Source organism: Balaenoptera acutorostrata, chromosome 5 (genome assembly GCF_949987535.1).
Source record: "Balaenoptera acutorostrata chromosome 5, mBalAcu1.1, whole genome shotgun sequence".
Taxonomy (NCBI): Eukaryota; Metazoa; Chordata; class Mammalia; order Artiodactyla; family Balaenopteridae; genus Balaenoptera; species Balaenoptera acutorostrata.
Window position 1 is genome coordinate 9,153,779 of NC_080068.1, and position 20,528 is coordinate 9,174,306.

The window sequence follows — 20,528 nt, forward strand, 5'->3', positions numbered from 1 at the left end:
CGACACTAAGAAGTTTTCAACAACCAGCCACACCCCCTTCCCTTTTAGTATAAAAGAAGCCTGAATTCTAACTCGGGGAAGATGGTTCTTTGGGACACGAGGCCACCATCTTCTCGGTCTGCTGGCTTTCTGAATAAAGTCTCTATTCCTTGTCCCAGCAACTCATCTCCTGATACGCTGGCCTGTCGTGCAGCAAGCAGCATGAGCTCAGACTCAGAAGCAACATGATTTATCTGAACTCAGCTTGGCCTGTAGTCTGATCCTTAAGTTCATCCCCCCTAAACTCCCTAGACCCATGCAAGGCTTCTTAATTTTAAATGACAGAGACTAAACAAAAACATTTTAAAATGTGGTTAGCAAATATTTAAAACTATATTTGAGTTCATGAAGCATCATCTATAATCATATCCAAGGATCTCTAAAATGAAGCAGATTGCGTAAGTCATAAAAAAAATTACGTATTTCTATTTAAATAGAACCAGGCAATCCAGAGCCATCAGAATGTTGGCCCATTGATGTCAGACTTTCGACTAGCCATTATATTGACAGGTAATCCACACCCATGCTGAATCCGCAATCTAACGTTACTAGAAAATTAAGTAGCATCTCCATGAACCCCCAACCAAGGTAGATCAATATCCCATGTAAGGGAAAAACATGATAAAGCCTAATCTGTATCATGATCAAGAAGACAAATAATTTAGGGACATTAGGCCTTTCCAAAAAAATTCAACTGACAGATAACTGGCTATGAGGCCAATATATTTATTGAACTGTTAGGGAAAGGTCAGCAGAACTGAGAAGGAGAACAGATACAGACCCAGTAGAAATACACACACACTCACACTCACACACACACTCAAACAGGATAGAAAAAGATACCTAAATAACAAGCTGGCACTGCAAAGTGAAGAACTAGCACTAAACTAACTGAAGATGTTTCGGAGTAGTGGAAACCATGGTATATCTACTCAAACAGCTCTCCAGGTGACCCCTTTGTTCTCCTTTAGGATACTATTAATGAAGGATCTTACTTCATAAAGAAGTCAACCATACCAGTGGATGCAAAGTAACCCAAGGCCTCCTGAGCAGGCCCGTGGAACATTAATCTTCCTGAGGCCAACAAGGTAAGGCTATCAAACAACTTGAAGATGGAATAACGAGGCTGATGAATGGAGAAGATGATTGTCCGTCCTTGTTTAGACATCCTGAATTAAAAGTGAGGAGATAACGAGTCATTAAACATCTGAAACTTGCATTTCTTGGCAACATAGTTTATTATTCCTGCCTTTAGATCATTTGTTCCTGTTTCAACTTGATTTTCTCTTACTAAATTCTCATCTCATATTATCTGTCTGATAGGTAGAGAACCTAAATTCAGTGCTTTCATGAAACACTAAGGTTTCTAAAATGTGTTCCATGGGTAGTCTAGAATCAATCAGAATATTAATTAAAAATACAGATCCCTGGACAGTCTACTCAGACCTATTGGGTCTACGGAACCATATTTTTAACTAGCACCCAGGTAATTTGTAAGTACACTCAAGTTTTAAAACTTATTATGAACTAAATATTAAAACAATGGTCATATGCCCCATCCTCATTGATCATTTAAGTCTTCTGGCTCTTTAGGAACTGGTTCTCATTCTTCTGCCCTAATAATACAATTAACATTACTGAGTACTGACTAGATCTTCGCTAAATACTTTATAGATGACCTCATCTAAATTTACACAATATTGTTATGAGGCAGTACCAATAACTATTATTACTGTTATATAACAGATAAGGCTTAGAGAATTAAGCAATGGTTCAAAGTGTCACTGTTAGAAGGAGCAGGGCTGGGATTTGATCCCTGGTCTAATACCGTGGCCAAAAGACAGTAACTCCTATCTTTATACAGGAGTTACTACTTATGGGTAGAAGAAACGAAGGCCAAAATCACTGTTCAAAATCTGATATTATTGAAAACACTTTATGAGAAGAATCACATCAATTCAAGCATTTCCTAAGCACTTACTACATGCTAGCCAAGAAAGTTTGTTCTGCCTCAAAGACGACAGGCCAACAGACCAATCATTTCAATACAAGCTGGAACAGAAGTAGCTGAGGGTGCCCTGTAAGCCAAATAGGAGACTAACCCAGTCTGAAGATGACGTAAGTAGTGTATCAAAGGGGCCAACAGGAGTAAGCCAAGAAGAGAAAGGGCAGTCAGGAGGGAGGAAGATGGCCAACAAAGCATGCAATAACAAGGCCTACTCCAGAAACTACAAGTAGTTCAGTGCCATGGCAGAGCTGAGGTGTATGTGTGGAGGCGGGGACTGAAAAGAAGACTGCATCAAAAAGCAGGCCCATGAGAAACCCCGTCATTCAGAGGTGGAACGTTAGACAGTAGACAGTAAGGAGCCAGTAAAGGACCAGCAGCAGGGAGGCGGACGGGTGTGAGAACTCTGTACTCCGAGCGTGGTCTGAGGACCACTGAGGCATCGGTATCAGTATCTTCTATTAGAAGTGGAGAGGCCTCCCCTGGTGGCGCGGTGGTTAAGAATCCGCCTGCCAATGCAGGGGACACGGGTTCAAGCCCTGGTCCGGGAAGATCCCACATGCTGCAGAGCAACTAAGCCCGTGCGCCACAACTACTGAGCCTGCGCTCTAGAGCCTGTGAGCCACAACTATTGAGCTTGCGAGCCACAACTACTGAAGCCCGTGTGCCTAGAGCCCATGCTCTGCAACAAGAGAAGCCACCGCAATGAGAAGCCTGCTCACTGCAACAAAGAGTAGCCCCCACTCGCCGCAACTAGAGAAAGCCCACGCACAGCGACGAAGACCCAACAAAGCCAAAAATAAATAAATAAAATAAATAAATTAAAAAAAAAAAAAAGAAGTGGAGAATTTTGGCCTCCACCTCAGAGCTCTAGACTCAGAATCTGCATTTTTAACAAGACCCTAAGTGATCAGTGCACACAGTGGAGCTTGAGACAACTAGGTTAGCGCTCTCCAGTGTGAGGAAAGATGTTTGTGTGCTGACTAGTCCAAAACATAACGAAACATAACATAGTCCAGTATTCTATGTCAAGTCATCATTCTCTATGAACACTGTTAACATGGTTACAGATAATAAAAATATCATGGATGGATGCTCTAACTGATCCTGAATCCCAGACCTGTTACTGGGCTTTCTATCCTGTTCCATTGATCTATATTTCTGTTTTTGTGCCAGTACCATACTGTCTTGATTACTGTAGCTTTGCAGTACAGTCTGACTCAGGGAGCCTGATTCCTCCAGCTCCATTTTTCTTTTCCAAGACTGTTTTGGCTATTCGGGGTCTTTTGTGTTTCCATACAAATTGTGAAATTTTTTGTTCTGGTTCTGTGAAAAATGCCATTGGTAGTTTCATAGGGATTGCACTGAATCTGTAGATTGCTTTGGGTAGTAGAGTCATTTTCGCAGTGTTGATTCTTCCAATCAAAGCACATGGTATATCTCTCCATCTGTTTGTATCATCTTTAATTTCTTTCATCAGTGTCTTTTGGTTTCCTGCATACAAGTCTTTTGTCTCCTTAGGTAGGTTTATTCCTCGGTATTTTATTCTTTTTGTTGCAATAGTAAATGGGAGTGTTTCCTTAATTTCTCTTTCAGACTTTTCATCGTTAGTGTATAGGAATGCAAGAGATTTCTGTGTATCCTGCTATCCAGATTTTTGTATCCTGCTACTTTACCAAATTCATTGATTAGCTCTAGTAGTTTTCTGGTAGCATCTTTAGGATTCTCTATGTATAGTATCACATCATCTGCAAACAGTGACAGTTTTACTTCTTCTTTTCTGACTTGTATTCCTTTTATTTCTTTTTCTTCTCTGATTGCTGTGGCTAAAACTTCCATAACTATATTGAATAACAGTGGTGAGAATGGGCATCCTTCACTTGTTCCTGATTTTAGAGGAAATGATTTCAGTTTTTCACCATTGAGAACGATGTTGGCTGTGGGTTTGTCACATATGGCCTTTATTAAGTTCTCCCTATGCCTACTTTCTGGAGAGTTTTTATTATAAGTGGGTGTTGAATTTAATCGAAAGCTTTTTCTACATCTATTGAGATTATCATATGGTTTTTCTCCTTCAGTTTGTTAATATGGAGTATCACATTGATTTGTGTATAACTGAAGAATGCTTGCATTCCTGCGATAAACCCCACTTGATCGTGGTGTATGATCCTTTTAATGTGCTGTTGGATTCTGTTTGCTAGTATTTTGTTGAGGATTTCTGCATCTATGATCATCAGTGATATTGGTCTGTAGTTTTCTTTTTTTTTGTGACATCTTTGTCTGGTTTTGCTATTAGGGTGATGGCAGCCTCGTAGAATGAGTTTGGGAGTGTTCCTCCCTCTGCTATTTTGGAAGAGTTTGAGAAGATAGGTGTCAGCTCTTCTCTAAATGTTTGATAGAATTCGCCTGTGAAGCCATCTGGCCCTGGGCTTTTGTTTCTTGGAAGATTTTTAATCACAGTTTCAATGTCAGTGCTTGTGACTGGTCTGTTTATATTTTCTGTTTCTTCCTGGTTCAGTCTTGGAAGGTTGTGCTTTTCTAAGAATTTGTCCATTTCTTCCAGGTTGTCCATTTTATTGGCATAGAGTTGTTTGTAGTAATCTCTCATGATCCTTTGTATTTCTGCAGTGTCAGTTGTTACTTCTTTTTCATTTCTAATTCTGTTGATTTGAGTCTTCTCCTTTTCTTGATGAGTCTGGCTAATGGTTTATCAATTTCGTTTACCTTCTCAAAGAACCAGCTTTTAGTTTTACTGATCTTTGCTATTGTTTCCTTCATTTCTTTTTCACTTATTTCTGATCTGATCTTTATGATTTCTTTCCTTCTGCTAACTTTGGGGTTTGTTTGCTCTTTCTCTAATTGCTTTAGATGTAAGGTTAGGTCATTTATTTGAGATTCTTCTTGTTTCTTGAGGTGGGATTGTATTGCTATAAACTTCCCTCTTAGAGCTGCTTTTGCTGCATCCCATAGGTTTTGGGTCATCCTGTTTTCATTGTCATTTGTTTCTAGGTATTTTTTGATTTCCTCTTGATTTCTTCAGTGATCTCTTGGTTATTTAGTAGCGTACTATTTAGCTTCCATGTGTTTGTATTTTTTACAGTTTTTTTCCTCTAATTGATATCTAGTCTCATAGCATTGTGGTCAGAAAAGATACTTGATACGATTTCAAATTTCTTAAATTTACCAAGGCTTGATTTGTGACCCAAGATATGATCTATCCTGGAGAATGTTCCATGAGCACTTGAGAAGTGTATTCTGCTGTTTCTGGATGGAATGCCCTACAAATATCAACTAAGTCCATCTTGTTTGTCATTTAAAGCTTGTGTTTCCTTATTTCTTTTCATTTTGGATGATCTGTCCATTGGTGAAAGTGGGGTGTTAAAGTCCCCTACTATGATTGTGTTGCTGTCAGTTTCCCCTTTTATGGCTGTTAGCATATGCCTTATGTATTGAGGTGTTCCTATGTTGGGTGCATAAATGTTTACAATGGTCATATTTTCATCTTGAATTGATCCCTTGATCATTAGGTAGTGTCCTTCTTTGTCTCTTGCAATAGTCTTTGTTTTAAAGTCTATTTTGTCTGATATGAGAATTGCTACTCCAGCTTTCTTTTGATTTCCATTTGCGTGGAATATCTTTTTCCATCCCTTCACTTTCAGTCTGTATGTGTCCCTAGGTCTGAAGTGGGTCTCTTGTAGACAGCCTATATACAGGTCTTGTTTTTGTATCCATTCAGCCAGTCTATGTCTTTTGGTTGGAGCATTTAATCCACTTACATTTAAGGTAATTATCGATATGTATGTTCCTATTACCATTTTCTTAATTGTTTTGGGCTTGTTTTTGTAGGTCTTTTCCTTCTCTTGTGTTTCCTGCCTAGAGAAGTTCCTTTAGCGTTTGTTGTAAAGCTGGTTTGGTGGTGCTGAATTCTCTTAACTTTTGCTTGTCTGTAAAGGTTTTAATTTCTCTGTCGAATCTGAATGAGATCCTTGCTAGGTAAAGTAATCTTGGTTGTAGGTTTTTCCCTTTCATCATTTTAAATATGCCCTGCCACTCCCTTCTGGCTTGCAGAGTTTCTGCTGAAAGATCAACTGTTAACCTTATGGGGATTCCCTTGTATGTTATTTGTTGCTTTTCCCTTGCTGCTTTCAATATTTTTTCTTGTATTTAATTTTGGATAGTTTGATTAATATGTGTCTTGGCATGTTTCTCCTTGGATTTATCCTGTATGGGACTCTCTGTGCTTCCTGGACTTAATTGACTATTTCCTTTCCCATATTAGGGAAGTTTTCAACTATAATCTCTTCAAATATTTTCTCAGTCCCTTTCTTTTTCTCTTCTTCTTCTGGGGCCCTGATAATTCGAATGTTGGTGCGTTTAATTTTGTCCCAGAGGTCTCTGAGACTGTCCTCAATTCTTTTCATTCTTTTTTCTTTATTCTGCTCTGCGGTAGTTATTTCCACCATTTTATCTTCCAGGTCACTTATCCGTTCTTCTGCCTCAGTTATTCTGCTATTGATTCCTTCTAGAGAATTTTTAATTTCATTTATTGTGTTGTTCTTCATTGTTTGTTTGCTCTTTAGTTCTTCTACGTCCTTGTTAAACGTTTCTTGTATTTCCTCCATTCTATTTCCAAGATTTTGGATCATCTTTACTATCATTACTCTGAATTCTGAAAGGTAGACTGTCTATTTCCTCTTCATTTGTTTGGTCTGGTGGGTTTTTACCTTGCTCCTTCATCTGCTGCATATTTCTCTGTCTTCCCATTTTGCTTAACTTACTGTGTTTGGGGTCTCCTTTTCACAGGCTGCAGGTTAGTTCCCGTTGTTTTGGGTGTCTGCCCCCAGTGGCTAAGTTTGGGTCAATGGGTTGTGTAGGCTTCCCGGTGGAGGGGACCGGTGCCTGTGCTCTGGTGGGTGGGGCTGGATCTTGTCTTTTTGGTGGGCAGGGCTGTGTCCAGTGGTGTGTTTTGGGGTATATGTGAACTTAGTATGATTTTAGCCAGCCTCTCTGCTAATGGATGGGGTTGTGTTCCTGTCTTACTAGTTGTTTGGCATGGCATGTCCAGCTCTGGAGCTTGCTGGCCGTTGGGTGGAGATGGATCTTAGCGTTGAGATGGAGATCTCTGGGAGAGCTCTCGCCGACTGATATTACATGGAACCGGGAGGTCTCTGGTGGTCGAATGTCCTGAACTCAGCTCTCCCACCTCAGAGGCTCAGGCCTGACAACAGGCCGGAGCACCAAGACCCTCTCAGCCACATGACTCAGAAGAAAAGGGAGAAAAAAAGAAAGAAAATAGCATCATGTCTGTTGTATCTCTGCCAAGAATTCATGGCCTGAGTCTGGTCACGAGGAAACACTGGATGGACCCTATGAAATGTACTCTCGAATATGTGTGAGGACATAAGAGGCAAAGAGTAAAGAACTGTTCAGGATTAGAAAAGATTTTTAAAAAGGAGGGTTTCTGGAGAGAATCCTGAGCCAGAAATGAAAAAGAGACACTTCTGGGGCAGCTGGTGAGGTCTGACTGGAGTCCACGGACTGGATGGTGGCAGTGGCATCAGAGCCGACTCCGTGGCCGGAAGGTGTGCAAGGCAGTAATGGAGGAGCAATGTCCTTGCTTTTTGGAGTTGCAGGCCAGAGTATCTAGGGGTGATGGTACATGATTTCAGAAAAAGGTCTATGGTGGGGGGGGAGCAGGAGGGGATATGGAGGGAGAGCAAATACAGTTAAAAGGTAACAACAGTTGGGGAATCTAGGTAAGGGGAGATGGGATTTCTTTGTGCTACTGTTGTAACTGTTCCATAACACTGAAACTTTTTAAAAATTAATTTTAAAAAAGGTATCCAAAACTTTTGAAATTTCTCATATAACCGTGATTCTCCTACCATCTTCTTTCTTCGTAAAAGACATTCTTGGGACTTCCCTGGTGGCGCAGTGGTTAAGAATCCACCTGCCAATGCAGGGGACACGGGTTTGAGCCCTGGTCTGGGACGATCCCACACGCCACAGATCAACTAAGCCCGTGCACCACAACTACTGAGCCTGTGCTCTAGAGCCCACAAGCCACAACTACTGAGGCTGTGTGCCCTAACTACTGAAGCCCTCACGCCTAGAGCCTGCTCCTCCGCAATGAGAAGCCTGTTCACCGCAACGAAGGGTAGCCCCCGCTCGCAGCAACTACAGAAAGCTTTCAAGCAACAACAAAGACCCAAAGCAGCCAAAAATTTTTTTTTTAATTTTATTTTAAAAAATTTTTTAATTAAAAAATTTTTTTTAATTTTAATTTAAAAAATTTAAAAAATAATTTTAATTTAAAAAAAATTTTTATAAAAAGGAATTGATATTCTTTACTCCATTCTTCCATTTTTCAGGCCCCAAATCTTAGAAGTCATTCTCTCAATAATCACACCCCACATCCAATTCTAAGCTAATCCTGTTGATTCTATTGTCAAAACAGAGAGAACCCCCCGACTTCTCCCCGCCTTACCACTACCATCCTAGTCAAAGTCAGCGTATCTCAAACGAGCTAATGCAAACAGCCTCCTGACTGGACTCCCGCCACTCACCCTTGCCCAATTATACAGCCTTTTCTCCAGACGGTTGCCAGTCCTCTGTTCTAAAACTCTCTGAAAGCTTCCCACGTCACCTAGAGACATTAAAAGCCATAGCTCTTATAGCGGCCTACAGTCTATATAATCTGCCACCCACTCAATTCCATCTCATGTCCCGTTCTAACTGTTATGGACTGAACTGTGTGTCCCCAAAATCCATGTTGAAGTCCTAACCCCCAGTACTTCAGAATATAACTGTATTTGGAGATAGGGTCTTTAAGGAGGTAATTTTGGTTCAATAAGGTCATGTGGGTGCCACAATCCAATAAGGACCAGTGTCCTTATAAGAAGAGGAGATTGGGACACAGACACACCACAGGAAGATACAGTAAGGACACAGAGAGAAGACAGCTACCTACAAGCCAAGGAGAGAGGGCTCAGAAGAAACAATCCTGCCGACTCCCTGATCTTGGACATACAGCCTCCAAAAATTTGAAAAACTGAACTTCTGTTTTAAGCTAACCACCCAGTCTGCAGTACTACGTTATGGCAGCTTGAGCAAAGTAATCGATAAGAGTCCCCACCCCTCCTGAGGTCACTGGGTTCCAAACACATCAGGCACACTCTGCCGCAGGGCCACAGCTGTTCCCTTCCACTAGAACGCTCTTCTCCCATATATCCAGGTCTCGCTCCCTTGCTCCCAACTCAAACGTCACCTCGTTGAGGTCTTCCCTGACCATCCTATATGTCATATAGCACCTCTATCCCACCACAGCCATCTTTTGCTCTCTCTCTTAGCCTGCTTCATTTTTCATAAAACATTTATACTTCTTAATTGACTGTTTCCCTCCAACAAAGAAGGAAGAAATTTTTGTCTGTGGTGCTTACTGCTGAGTCCCTTGCACCAAGAATAATACCTGGTACATAGTAGGTCACCATACATTGGATGAATGAAAGAATAATGTTCCCCTAGCGTTTACCTCTTCAGAAGCAAAAGGACAGCATTTGCTGTGCTTGAATCTAAGCCAGTTGTGGGCTCATCCAGGAACAAGATGGATGGATCAGTAATAAGCTCCATTGCAATACTAGTCCTTTTTCTTTCTCCTCCAGACACACCACGGATAAACTGAGTTCCAACCTAAAACACAAATATTATTGTGATTAACAATAAAAATCACAGCCATTATCGTTTGTTGAGCTCCCAACATGTATGTGCCAACCCTACAAGAGGCACTTTATCTCATTATCCTCATTTATTCTGAACAGCAACTAAATGACTATGTGGGCAAAGAGGTAGGTTTCTCCTTAATTTGAAGAGTAAACTGAGGCTCAGGTCAGAGCTGGTAAGTGGCTAAGCCTGGTATGAAACCCATGCTTTTAACAGTTCTGTATGTTTCTCATCAAGCCATATATTTCATTTTAAAACAGTTAAGCCAGAACACTAAAAGATATGGCCCTGATGGAGTGAAGCCACAGACCAAAAAGAGAGCAGAAGATAGGAGTAGAAAAGCTGCTGAAAGCATCTATAATTTGTCAGTCTTTCTTACAGCCTCCTGATGCCCCCTTCCCCACCCAAAGTCCTCAGTGCAGCTGGGCAGCTAGGAAAGCTCACTTTCTATCACACCCCATTAGCACCTCTTAAATCACCATAAGGTTTACCAAATTGAGCCCTCCTGTACCCTAACTTGCTGCAGAATTCCTGACTCATTCTTTCAGACAAATTCAGAAGGTAGACTGTTCTACAGGGCAACTGGCTGGGTCTTTAAACTAGTCAGTGTCACCGTGTGGTAGGGGACCAGAAAGGTTCTGGGGGAGAAAGGAGATAGGAAATAATAATTCTTATATTAAGAGTCTTCAAAGGGATAATAAGTAAGTGCTACTCAGGCCCTTGATTGGATCCCCTAACAACTGAGCTGTAACAGACATTCTGGAGAGGACAAGGGGAAATGTGAATGAATATAGCTCCACACAGCTGATAGTAACACACTGTTAATTCTGTTAGTTGATAATGGTATTGTGGTAATGTAGGTAAATATCATTTTTTTAAGACGCATAATCAGTATTCAAGAGCGAAATGTCATGATATTTACAACTTTCTTTAAAATACTTCAGAGAAAACAAGGTGAAGTAATTATGGGAAAAGATTAACAACTGGGAAATCTAGGTAAATGTTATTAGTAATCGTGCCATTATATTAATTATACTACAATCATATCATCACTATGTAACAGAGAAGAACAAACCTGACTCCATATTGAATCTATTCCTTTAGCTCTAACCTTTGTGCTCTGTTGCCTGTGCTTAGTCATGCTGGCTCTGCACCTTTTAGGAAAGAATGTTGCCTAAAGCCTGAAATATACAGGATAGCCCACTGTCAGGGCTCTGACCTTTAAAGGTGTAACACTTTACCATTTACATAGAGATAAAAAGTTACACGACAGAGAATAACATTTGTCTTGTTGGAGGTTTATAGGAACATTGTGACCAGATCCACACAGACAGCTGCCAGAACAAAGGATTCCGACAGGAAGAAGTCTGCAACAGCCAACCAACCAACCGACTCCCTCCCCTTTTAGTATAAAAGCAGCCTGAATTCTAACTCGGGGAAGATGGTTCTTTGGGACACGAGTCCACCACCCTCTTGGTCTGCTGGCTTTCCAAATAAAGTCGCTATTCCTTGTCCCAGCAACTCATCTGTCAATTTACTGACCTGGCATGCAGCAAGCTGTTCAAGCTTGGACTCCGTAACAACTAAGTAATCAGACTATGCTCTCTACACTTGCTATGCTTAAAGTTTCATAAAAAGTAAAAAAATTTAAATGAAGTATTTCAATTAATTAGATAAATACATTCTAAGTCAACAACTCCCTTCAGCTTATTTTCTCTGGAAATCCACGCAAGGAACTTAGGGCAATAACTGCCTGTTGGTAGAGAACTTTTACCTGAGGGTAAAGAATGGTAAATACCTTATTGGAAAGAAAATCAAGTAATAAGCAGAGCTAACACAAAGGAAAACCCAATCACCTACAAAAAGAATTTAGTGGAAACTGGTGGCATCTCAGAGTTATCTTTCCAAACAAAATACAGCAAAATATACTTTACATTAAATAATGTCAGAAAGTATCATATGAAACAGCAGCCAGCAGTATACCCCCATTCTTTGTTAGCTCTACGTAAAGGATATCATGGGGGGACTAAACTAGAGCCATCACAATCTAAAAAGCTCATCCTCACTGAAAGCCTCAGGTGTTTTCCCAGCAAATGTTTCATACCTGGTCATCAACTGTAAAGTTCACTCGTTCATTTCATTTCTTCTTCCTGATCCTGCATAACCCACAAAGGGAGTTACTTTTCTCTCTTGCCCACAACTTTTATCTCAAAAATCTAAAAGAGCCCAGCACATAACAGTCTGTAAGTAAATACTGGCAGAAGAAAGGGGGAGGGGCAGTGAGGGAGGGAGGGAGGAAGGGAAGCCAAAAGTGCCAAAAGAAAGGCTCTAGAAAAACAACTTGGAGGCTACACAAATTAGAAATAAACCCTAATTTGACTGGATATAATTTTGGAAGCCAAACTGCAGCAAAGTGAAACATACAGAGCAGGAACCCTGGGGTTTTCATCATGTACCAATTCCAGAAATATACCTCTCAGAGGCAATGGAACAAAGTCCCCTGGAGGAACAGAAGAAGGACAGCTAAAAGGGGAAAAGAAAACAGGAAGAAGGAAAGTTAGCGTGAAGACATGGAATGAGACGTGACAAACACTCAGGGTGGGAGAAGACCAAGGGCTGTAATCACACAGAAAGGGCCACGTGTCCTTGGCAAAGAACACTTCCACATACTGGACCACACTGCCGCACTTCATTTCCAGGAGTCAATCATTTTTGGTTTTTTTACCTGGTTAACTTCCATCTTCATATTAAGTAACTAGTCACTTTACTCATGGTTACAGAAAGCAGCCACTCTTTACTATACATATTATAGAAAACTTCTGAACAAGCTATACTATCCACACAGGTGAGTCCAATTTGCTGGCTATGACACATTCTCCACATTACCTTGGAATCTGCCACTTTATCCAGACCTAACTCTTGAATGACCATGTTAATCCGTGCATTTTTTTCATGATTTGTCATAGTTGTTGGAAGCCGGAGAGCTGCCGAGAACTGTAAGTTTTCTCTCACTGTCAGAGTTCCCATCACGACATCATCCTTAAAGCAAAACGGCATTTTAACAAGACATAGCAGGTCTTTTCTAATACCCTCACTCTTTGGTGTATGTAACTTACCCACAAAAATAACATACCCAAGGAAAGTTCTAGCTAATAATGAATTATACAAATCATAATGAATTATACTTGCAATTATACAAATTACAACTAACTCCATATAACAGCTGCAAAGCCTGATGAAATAATTTTCGTTCCCTACCTGTACGCCCAAAGAGAACACAGGTAATTGTGATTATTACTAGCAAACATTTCTACACTGCTTTATACAAGGATTTGCCAAAATATTGTTCTAAGCTAGGTGAAGGAGAGAGGTGAAGGTAAAGGAAAAAAGTAAAACAGTAATGTTTTTTAGAAATGATATGATAACGAGAATTGATATCATTGCCCTTACAAGGATCATATTCCAGATTCTTCCTGCCTTTTCATTCAATACTATCCTGAATTTTACGGGAGATCATGAAAAGCTGGTGTGAAGAGAAGTTGTTTCTACGAGTATGTCCCGTAGTCAATTGGAAGCACACTCAACTATTAGCCAAGGCACTTGCCAATATAGAAACAGAAACCTAAAATGCAAATCCACAAATACTTACTTGTACCACATAACCTGAGTTACATTTAAAATTGGCAGGTCGAGGTTGTCCGTTGATCAGAACATCTCCAGATAATCCATGTGGATCTTTCCTTGCAGCTAAGACATCTAACAACCTATAAAAAGACATATATTATTGTTATTTTTTTCCTCCAACTCAGGCTTTACCTCTCAGCTAATCTGAAGCCAAATTCTGCTCAAGTTAGAAAATTAACTGACCAAGAAGATATATGGTTCAACTAAACATATAGATATATTTTGAATGTCACCTTCCTTTTCTTTACTATATGCTACAATAAAGCCCAAAACCATGAAAGCAAAGCACTGCTGGCTGATCCAGCACAGGCTACCCAAACTGCCCTCCAGGCTGTCTGACCTTGGGCGTTCCAAGGCAGGTAACGTACTCCTTTGTCTAAAACACAAGCCTTCACTTACGCCTTTGGCTCCATCTCCCCACTTTCAATTTTATCCCCTTCCTTTTCCTCTTCATAGCTCAACTCACAGCTGACAGCTATATGCCAATCACCTTACCATGTCCTATTAGTAAAGCTGACCTAGTAAGACCTTCCTGGTCCTCAGGACAGAACCACAAACTAGCACAACTCCACATTATCCACAGCAACTAGAACCAGACTAGACATGCAGAAAATGTTCAACAAATACCTGCTCACATAAAAGTGATCTTTAAAAGCACACTAAAACTGGAGGTGGGGAATAGGTGAAGGAGACTTAAGAGGTACAAACCTCCAGTTATAAAATAAATAAGCCATGGGGATGTAACATACAGCATAAGGAATAGGGTCAATGATATTGTAATAACTTTATATGGGGACAGATGGCTAGACTTATCATGGTGATCATTCATAACGAATGCAAATGTCAAATCACTATGTAGTACACCTGAAACTGACATAGTATTTTTGGCAACCATAATGCAATTTATTAAAAAACCACACATTAAAACTACAAAGAAAAAGCTTACTTATACTGCTATACTCACGAAGATTTGCCTCCACCTGTGGGTCCCAGAATGGCATTGAGGCCAGGTTTCATGATCCCACTGTAAATACAGAAATATATCAAGTTATTGGACCACTTTACAACCAGTTCTATTAATTTAGGGTTTGCATTTAATACACTCAATGAAGGTTGATAAAATTATAGACAGGGGGGAAAAAACCCACAAATCAACTCTTAAAGGAAAAAGAAACCGAATTGTCGATTAACAAAAATCTAGCACACAAAGAATGTTAACCACAAGTCAGGACTTATAAGAAAAATGACTTGAGTCCCTCTAAATTCCCTTCCCTTATTCTCCACACTGGTTCCCTGATGTAACAAACTCTGGTGAAGCATCTCTGCTACACTTACTCCTCTTTCACAGTGTAAAGTGCATTAACAAGTTCTGAGTGATGCCTGATGATTATTATCTTCACGTCACCTGACTTGCTACCTCGTTCTACACAATTCATAAGTCAATGGACTTCTAGAATCACCAGTAGAAGTGTTCTCACTGTACAAATCTAGTCAGACAAAGAAACCATATATCTGAAATAGAAATTCAATGGCTGGAATAAAGCACCTCAGGGGGTTAAAAAGAAAATATCACCAATTCTTACCACTCACAAAATTCTTAATCAAATTAGGAAAGTAAAACATACACTCTCAAGATATATCATCTTCTTCCTTGTAATGGACTGGAAAATTCTCCATTTAGAAGTGGTAGATGCCACTTTCTAAAGGAGACAAACTTTAAGGATATATAGACATGGTGTACACACAGCATGTTCCAAACAGACTAAGTAGATGTTTGAGGGTGGTGAAAATTCAGCTAGAAAGCAGGAGGGTAGAAAAAATTAAGGCAGTATTGACTGTGTTGAGTCTCAAGAAGAAAGCAAATACTTATCCTAACGGCAGCCAGTAGAATGACTAAGGAGGATGGAGTGGAGAAAGGAAAATTAAGGGCAAGGCCTCCGCAGTTATGTAGGCATGATGAAATAGAGGCCTGAAAAGCCCTTTCAAAACCCTGGTGACTAAGTCCAATCTCTCTTTGGAACTGGTAGGTAAGTCAAAATTTATTCCACAGAGAAAATGGTACCTATTCCAAGTGGATGGTCCAAAGCCAAAGGCTATTCCATTCCCAGATCATGATTTTCACAGAAGCCAATTCTATGATTACACAATTGTTTTAAGTGATAAACTTTACAAGGTACCCTGGTGCTTCCATCCAGGAGGACCTCAGCACTTACTGACTATTGTGCTTGCACCGTCACAACTGTGAAATGGCTGGTGCTAGGGTGACACGTACCTTTCACTTTGCTCATTAGCTGAAACACTGAACAAAAATAAATGAATTAGGTAAACCAGGAACAAGGTGTAAAACAGAAAAATCTCTTATTCTTTCAGTGACTTTCCCCACAGATGTAAAAAGACATGCTAATGGCTGGGTGAACTTTCAAGATGCATCTATCAATAGCTCTTGATGTACCTTCTTTATCAGTGGCTATCCAGTAACGGCTTCTAAAATCACGAGATACAAGCTTGTTAGTCACTAAAACTCTGTTGTCAGAAAACCTTTCCAGGTTTTAGAAGTATCTCCTCAAATCGAGACCAAGCAATCCGAAATAACTAATCCCAAACTGAATGTAAACGTTCTAAGACAAAGAATTTTACAGGTCCCCGAGTTGGGCTTACTTTGGCACTAAGCCCTAGTATTACAGAAAACAACAGCAGTGTAGAATTACAACTGCAACAGTTCCAGTTTGGAGCAGTGGCTAATTCTCCCTTCATTCATTAAACAGTTATCCAATGTCTACTATGTATAACAAGATGACTCTTCTAGGACATGGGACTGAGCTGAGAATAAAACAAAGTCCTAGCCCTTGTGGAATTTACATTAAAGTCCAGGGATCGGCAAACTACAGCTGGTCACCTGTCTTCTGTTTTCATAAACAAAGCGTTACTAGGACAGAGCTATCCTCCTTCATTTGCATATTGTCTCTGGCTGCTTTCACGCTACAACGACAGGGATGGGTAGCTGCAACACAGATGGATGGCCCATAAAGCTGAAGATATTTACCATCAGGCCCTTTACAGAGAAAGCAGTCGATGGTCTACAATTCCCTTGTTTCCCCGCCCTACCCCCTGCCCTACTATCATCCCTCAAAACCGATTTCCCATCCTTATATACTGCTTTACAGCATTTACAAGCAGCAAAGCCCCCCTCACTAGACTGTAAAACCCTGCCAACAAGAATTATGTCATCTTGTGTGAAGCCTCAGCCCGAAAGTATGTAGCACAGTGGCCTGCAAGGGAAGACCACTGAATGCTGGATACGCGAAGTGAAACCTAGCTAAAGCAGTCACGTCACGTGCATTACTTTTTTAGTGGATAATGGTTAATCCTTTGGTCTCGGTTTATAAAAGAGCAGTCAGTGCCATTCCCAATGCTTGGAGCATGGCCTCTCCCTACCCTACCCTACTGTGCCCTACACACACACACACACACACACACACACACACTCTCACACTCACACACATGCACACACACTCACACACTCTCGTGCACACACTCACACACACTCGTGTGCTCACACTCACACACTCACACACTCGTGCGCACACACTCACACACTCGTGCACACGCTCACACTCACACACTCGTGCTCACACACTCACACACATGCACACACACTCACACACTCTCGTGCACACACTCGTGCACTCACACACTCACACACTCGTGCACACACACTCGTGCACACACTCACACTCACACACTCGTGCTCACACACTCACACACTCACACACACACTCACACACACTCGTGCACACACCCAATCTTCACCTTCTCTCCCCACACCCCTGAACCTCTGATTTAGGGTTAGGGACGTCCCCTGTGTCTCCTAACCCTTCTATCACAGTACAATGACACAGTGAGGTGCTCTAGCTGTCTGAATCCCCCATTAGACTAGAAGGTTTCTCAGGACAGAGGACACATCTGTGTCACTAGCATCTTGCACAAGGTCAAGCACCCCATAGACACTGGACATTTGTTGAATAAGTGAGTCATTTCCATAAATGACAATTACTTATAGGAAAACCAAAAGAAATGTTTTCAGTAAAAACAAATGTTAAGAAGTAGGAAAAGTGTATGGAAAATAGGTACAATCTGACTAGAAAGAAAACTTAGTTACGTTCCCTACTTGTTACTTTATGTTCAAATACGCCAATCATTGCTATTAGACTTCCGCTTCCCTTCTTAGTGCGAAGGTGGTGAAAGTGAGTAGAGGTGCAGCAATGCCAGCACCCAAGAACACAGGCTGCAAAGGGAGGGAGGAGGAGGAGAGGAAACAGGTGGAAGGGCGGGAGACTGCTTATACTGAGGAATAAGAAGACTGATTGAGCAAACCAAGGAGGATATTAAAGACAGCGAGAACCAAGTTTTTCACTTTTTGAGAAGATGTTTTACAAACATGGAAATGTGGAAAGAACCTTGGAGTGTTAGATATAAACTGGAGGATGTGTTAATGAGAAGTCATGGGTTTTAATCTACATACACAGATACGGAAAGTTTTAGATATGTGTATAAGCACCCGTGTGCATATACTGAAACATACATATAGTCCCTAGGTCTGTCCACCGAGAAAGCCTAGAAGCTGTAAGATCCTAACAGCAATAAACAGTCCAGACACCCAGATCTTGGTTTGTAAATACCACCCTCCACAAAAAGGAACATCAGCGGATTCCAGGTCTGACGCAGGGTGAGTACACAGTGAGTCTGAAAATTCTTGCTGTGCCGACAAAATATTCAAAGAATGAGAGTATATGTCAAAAGAATGAGTTAAAACACAAAACAAAATACAGAACCTACCTTGAAAGTCTCCCACTGACCAAATCAGGAACAATAGAAGGATCAAGATGAATAATGACAGGACTTTCCTGGTGGCGCAGTGGTTAAGAATCCGCCTGCCAATGCAGGGGACACGGGTTTGAGCCCTGGTCGGGGAAGATCCCACATGCCACGGAGCAACTCAGCCCGTGTGCCACAACTACTGAGCCTGCGCTCTAGAGCCCGCGAGCTACAACTACTGAGCCCGTGTGCCTAGAGCCCGTGCTCTGCAACAAGAGAAGCCACTGCAGTGAGAAGCCCGCACACCACAATAAAGAGTAGCCCCCACGCAGCAATGAAGACCCAACACAGCCAAAAATTAATTAATTAATTAATTAAAAAAAAAAAAAGAAGACGACAAATGAGAGCATCCTTTTCCCCATTCCAGAAACTCTACTTAGTTGGAGCCAGCAGATGGGGGAAAAGATAAGAAACACTACTGCCTAAATAAGAAATGTGAGTAAGCAAGAAAAACTACCCCTGGTACCCTTTTAACTGTAAACTTTGAAAGGATTACAAGATTTGACTGAGTTTTTATGAACCTAGGAATGCATGTAAGGATGAACTCATCTGTTGCTGAAACGCACACCACTGAACCACAAAAACATTACGAAGCCTTCAGCAGATGACACTCTTACTGTATCAAGTTACTAATTTACTAGCTTTAAAACATAAGCAAGGTAAACGTACCCTCGAGCAGCATGTATTTTAAGTTTATTCAACCTGCACATACTCAAATCGTTTGTTATCTCCCACTTATCAGCATAAAATCTGAAGTGACCAGCATTTTTCTTGATTAGTGTACTCCACAAAAAAACTTGTCAGCTTTTCAGAAAGGTCAGTTGCCTCTAGTCTAGGCATGTAGCAAAAGATAAAAGCTTTTCATCTACCACTCCTCTCCTTATTCTCATACTCAGGGTTTCTTTACACAAGAAAGCATCAAGGAAGCAGGCATGACAGTCTGTGTTACTGCATGGAGAAAATACTGTCTAATTCTACACAGCACCTGGCTTCCAGCAACCCAATCTCAGATCCCCACTGTTTCTTCCCCATCCACATCCAAAAATTCTCTCCCCTATTTGTCATTTCCCAGCCCTCTGGAAGCAGCTGGCTGCCAGTAACAGAAAAGACCACAGTCCCATATAATGTATCCAGAAGATATGAGAAATATCTGATTCCATATAGGTTTGTAGCCATACCTGGCCAAAGGGCTCTTATAAAACCACTCCTCCAAGCTTGGAAAGCTGAAAAAAGTTGCTTCCTTTGTCTAGGAATAATTATTTCCCCTATTAAACAAAAAAATTAACAAAACACATAGGCCACGCTACCTAAGCAAACCTAGATTCACTCCCTACTCCACAGAGAGGTAGAATCCAGCTCAATTCTCTGGAAATCAGAAAAACATTAAAACCCTAAAGGCTATAATATATGAAAGGGAGATACCTGGGACCCAGTAGATTCTACCTGAATGCTCATTTCTCTCCCCACTCCACTGCCCACTCCACCACCATGTGATGAATTAGTTGCTGGATGAGGAGAATAAAAATCATAGTTTTATGTTGACTTGGATTCTAAAATATAAATAAGTGTCTTAATTTGGATCCTAAATTCTCTTATCACTTTGGACTTCAACAGCATAACTTAAGCTAAGTTATAGTTGTCTTATATTTACATATACCTAACATGTGATCCAACTGTTTCACTGCTAGTTTAGCCGAATGAAACGAAAGCATGTGTCCGTATATCTGTATAGACTTGTACACCTTTATCTGCAATAAGCAAAACCTGCAAAGTTCAATGCATGTCAATGAACCTATTTAAATAAAAGTTCATGCACATACTTGACATTCTTTAGTATTTCTTTCTCAACTGTTTTCCGACAAAGTAGAAAGCCACTCTTCACTTTTACTCGATAGCAGATGTTATGAAAACTTAACACAGCTCCTCCAGTAAATGTCTTCAGGTCATTGGAGGTTGTCTCCGGGATGCAATTGGTGTTTCTTTTTGACATTGGGACAGAAACTTGGTAACTATTGGAAGACATCTGGAGTGTTTCTGCCTTTCTGTAGAAGGAAAAGCAACAGTAAGTTGACAGTCCAGGTAAATGAGACCGTAAACAGTAGTTAAGAGTACACTTAAAACAATTCAGTTTTGGTACAAACTTCCAGTTATAAAATAAGTTAAGTCCTGAGGATATAATCTGCAGCATAGTGACTCTAGCTAATAA

At 40.7% G+C, this 20,528-nt stretch overlaps 1 protein-coding gene across 11 annotated transcripts in view; it reads right to left on the reverse strand.

Annotated features, from left to right (window-relative positions):
- The window catches only part of ABCG2 (ATP binding cassette subfamily G member 2 (Junior blood group)), a 163,343-nt gene that overhangs the window by 21,502 nt on the left and 121,313 nt on the right, over positions 1 to 20,528 (reverse strand). For all 11 annotated transcript variants that reach the window (XR_009008425.1, XR_009008424.1, XM_028166993.2 and 8 more), the window contains 6 exons: positions 20,143 to 20,364; positions 14,412 to 14,471; positions 13,413 to 13,527; positions 12,650 to 12,802; positions 9,576 to 9,733; positions 1,057 to 1,208 (listed from right to left, as the gene is read on the reverse strand). Coding sequence is in view for 9 of the 11 variants with exons in the window: in XM_028166993.2 (XP_028022794.2) it covers positions 1,057 to 1,208; positions 9,576 to 9,733; positions 12,650 to 12,802; positions 13,413 to 13,527; positions 14,412 to 14,471; positions 20,143 to 20,345 (841 nt within the window). In the remaining 2 variants the exon portion in view is untranslated. The remainder of the gene's footprint in view (positions 1 to 1,056; positions 1,209 to 9,575; positions 9,734 to 12,649; positions 12,803 to 13,412; positions 13,528 to 14,411; positions 14,472 to 20,142; positions 20,365 to 20,528) is intronic.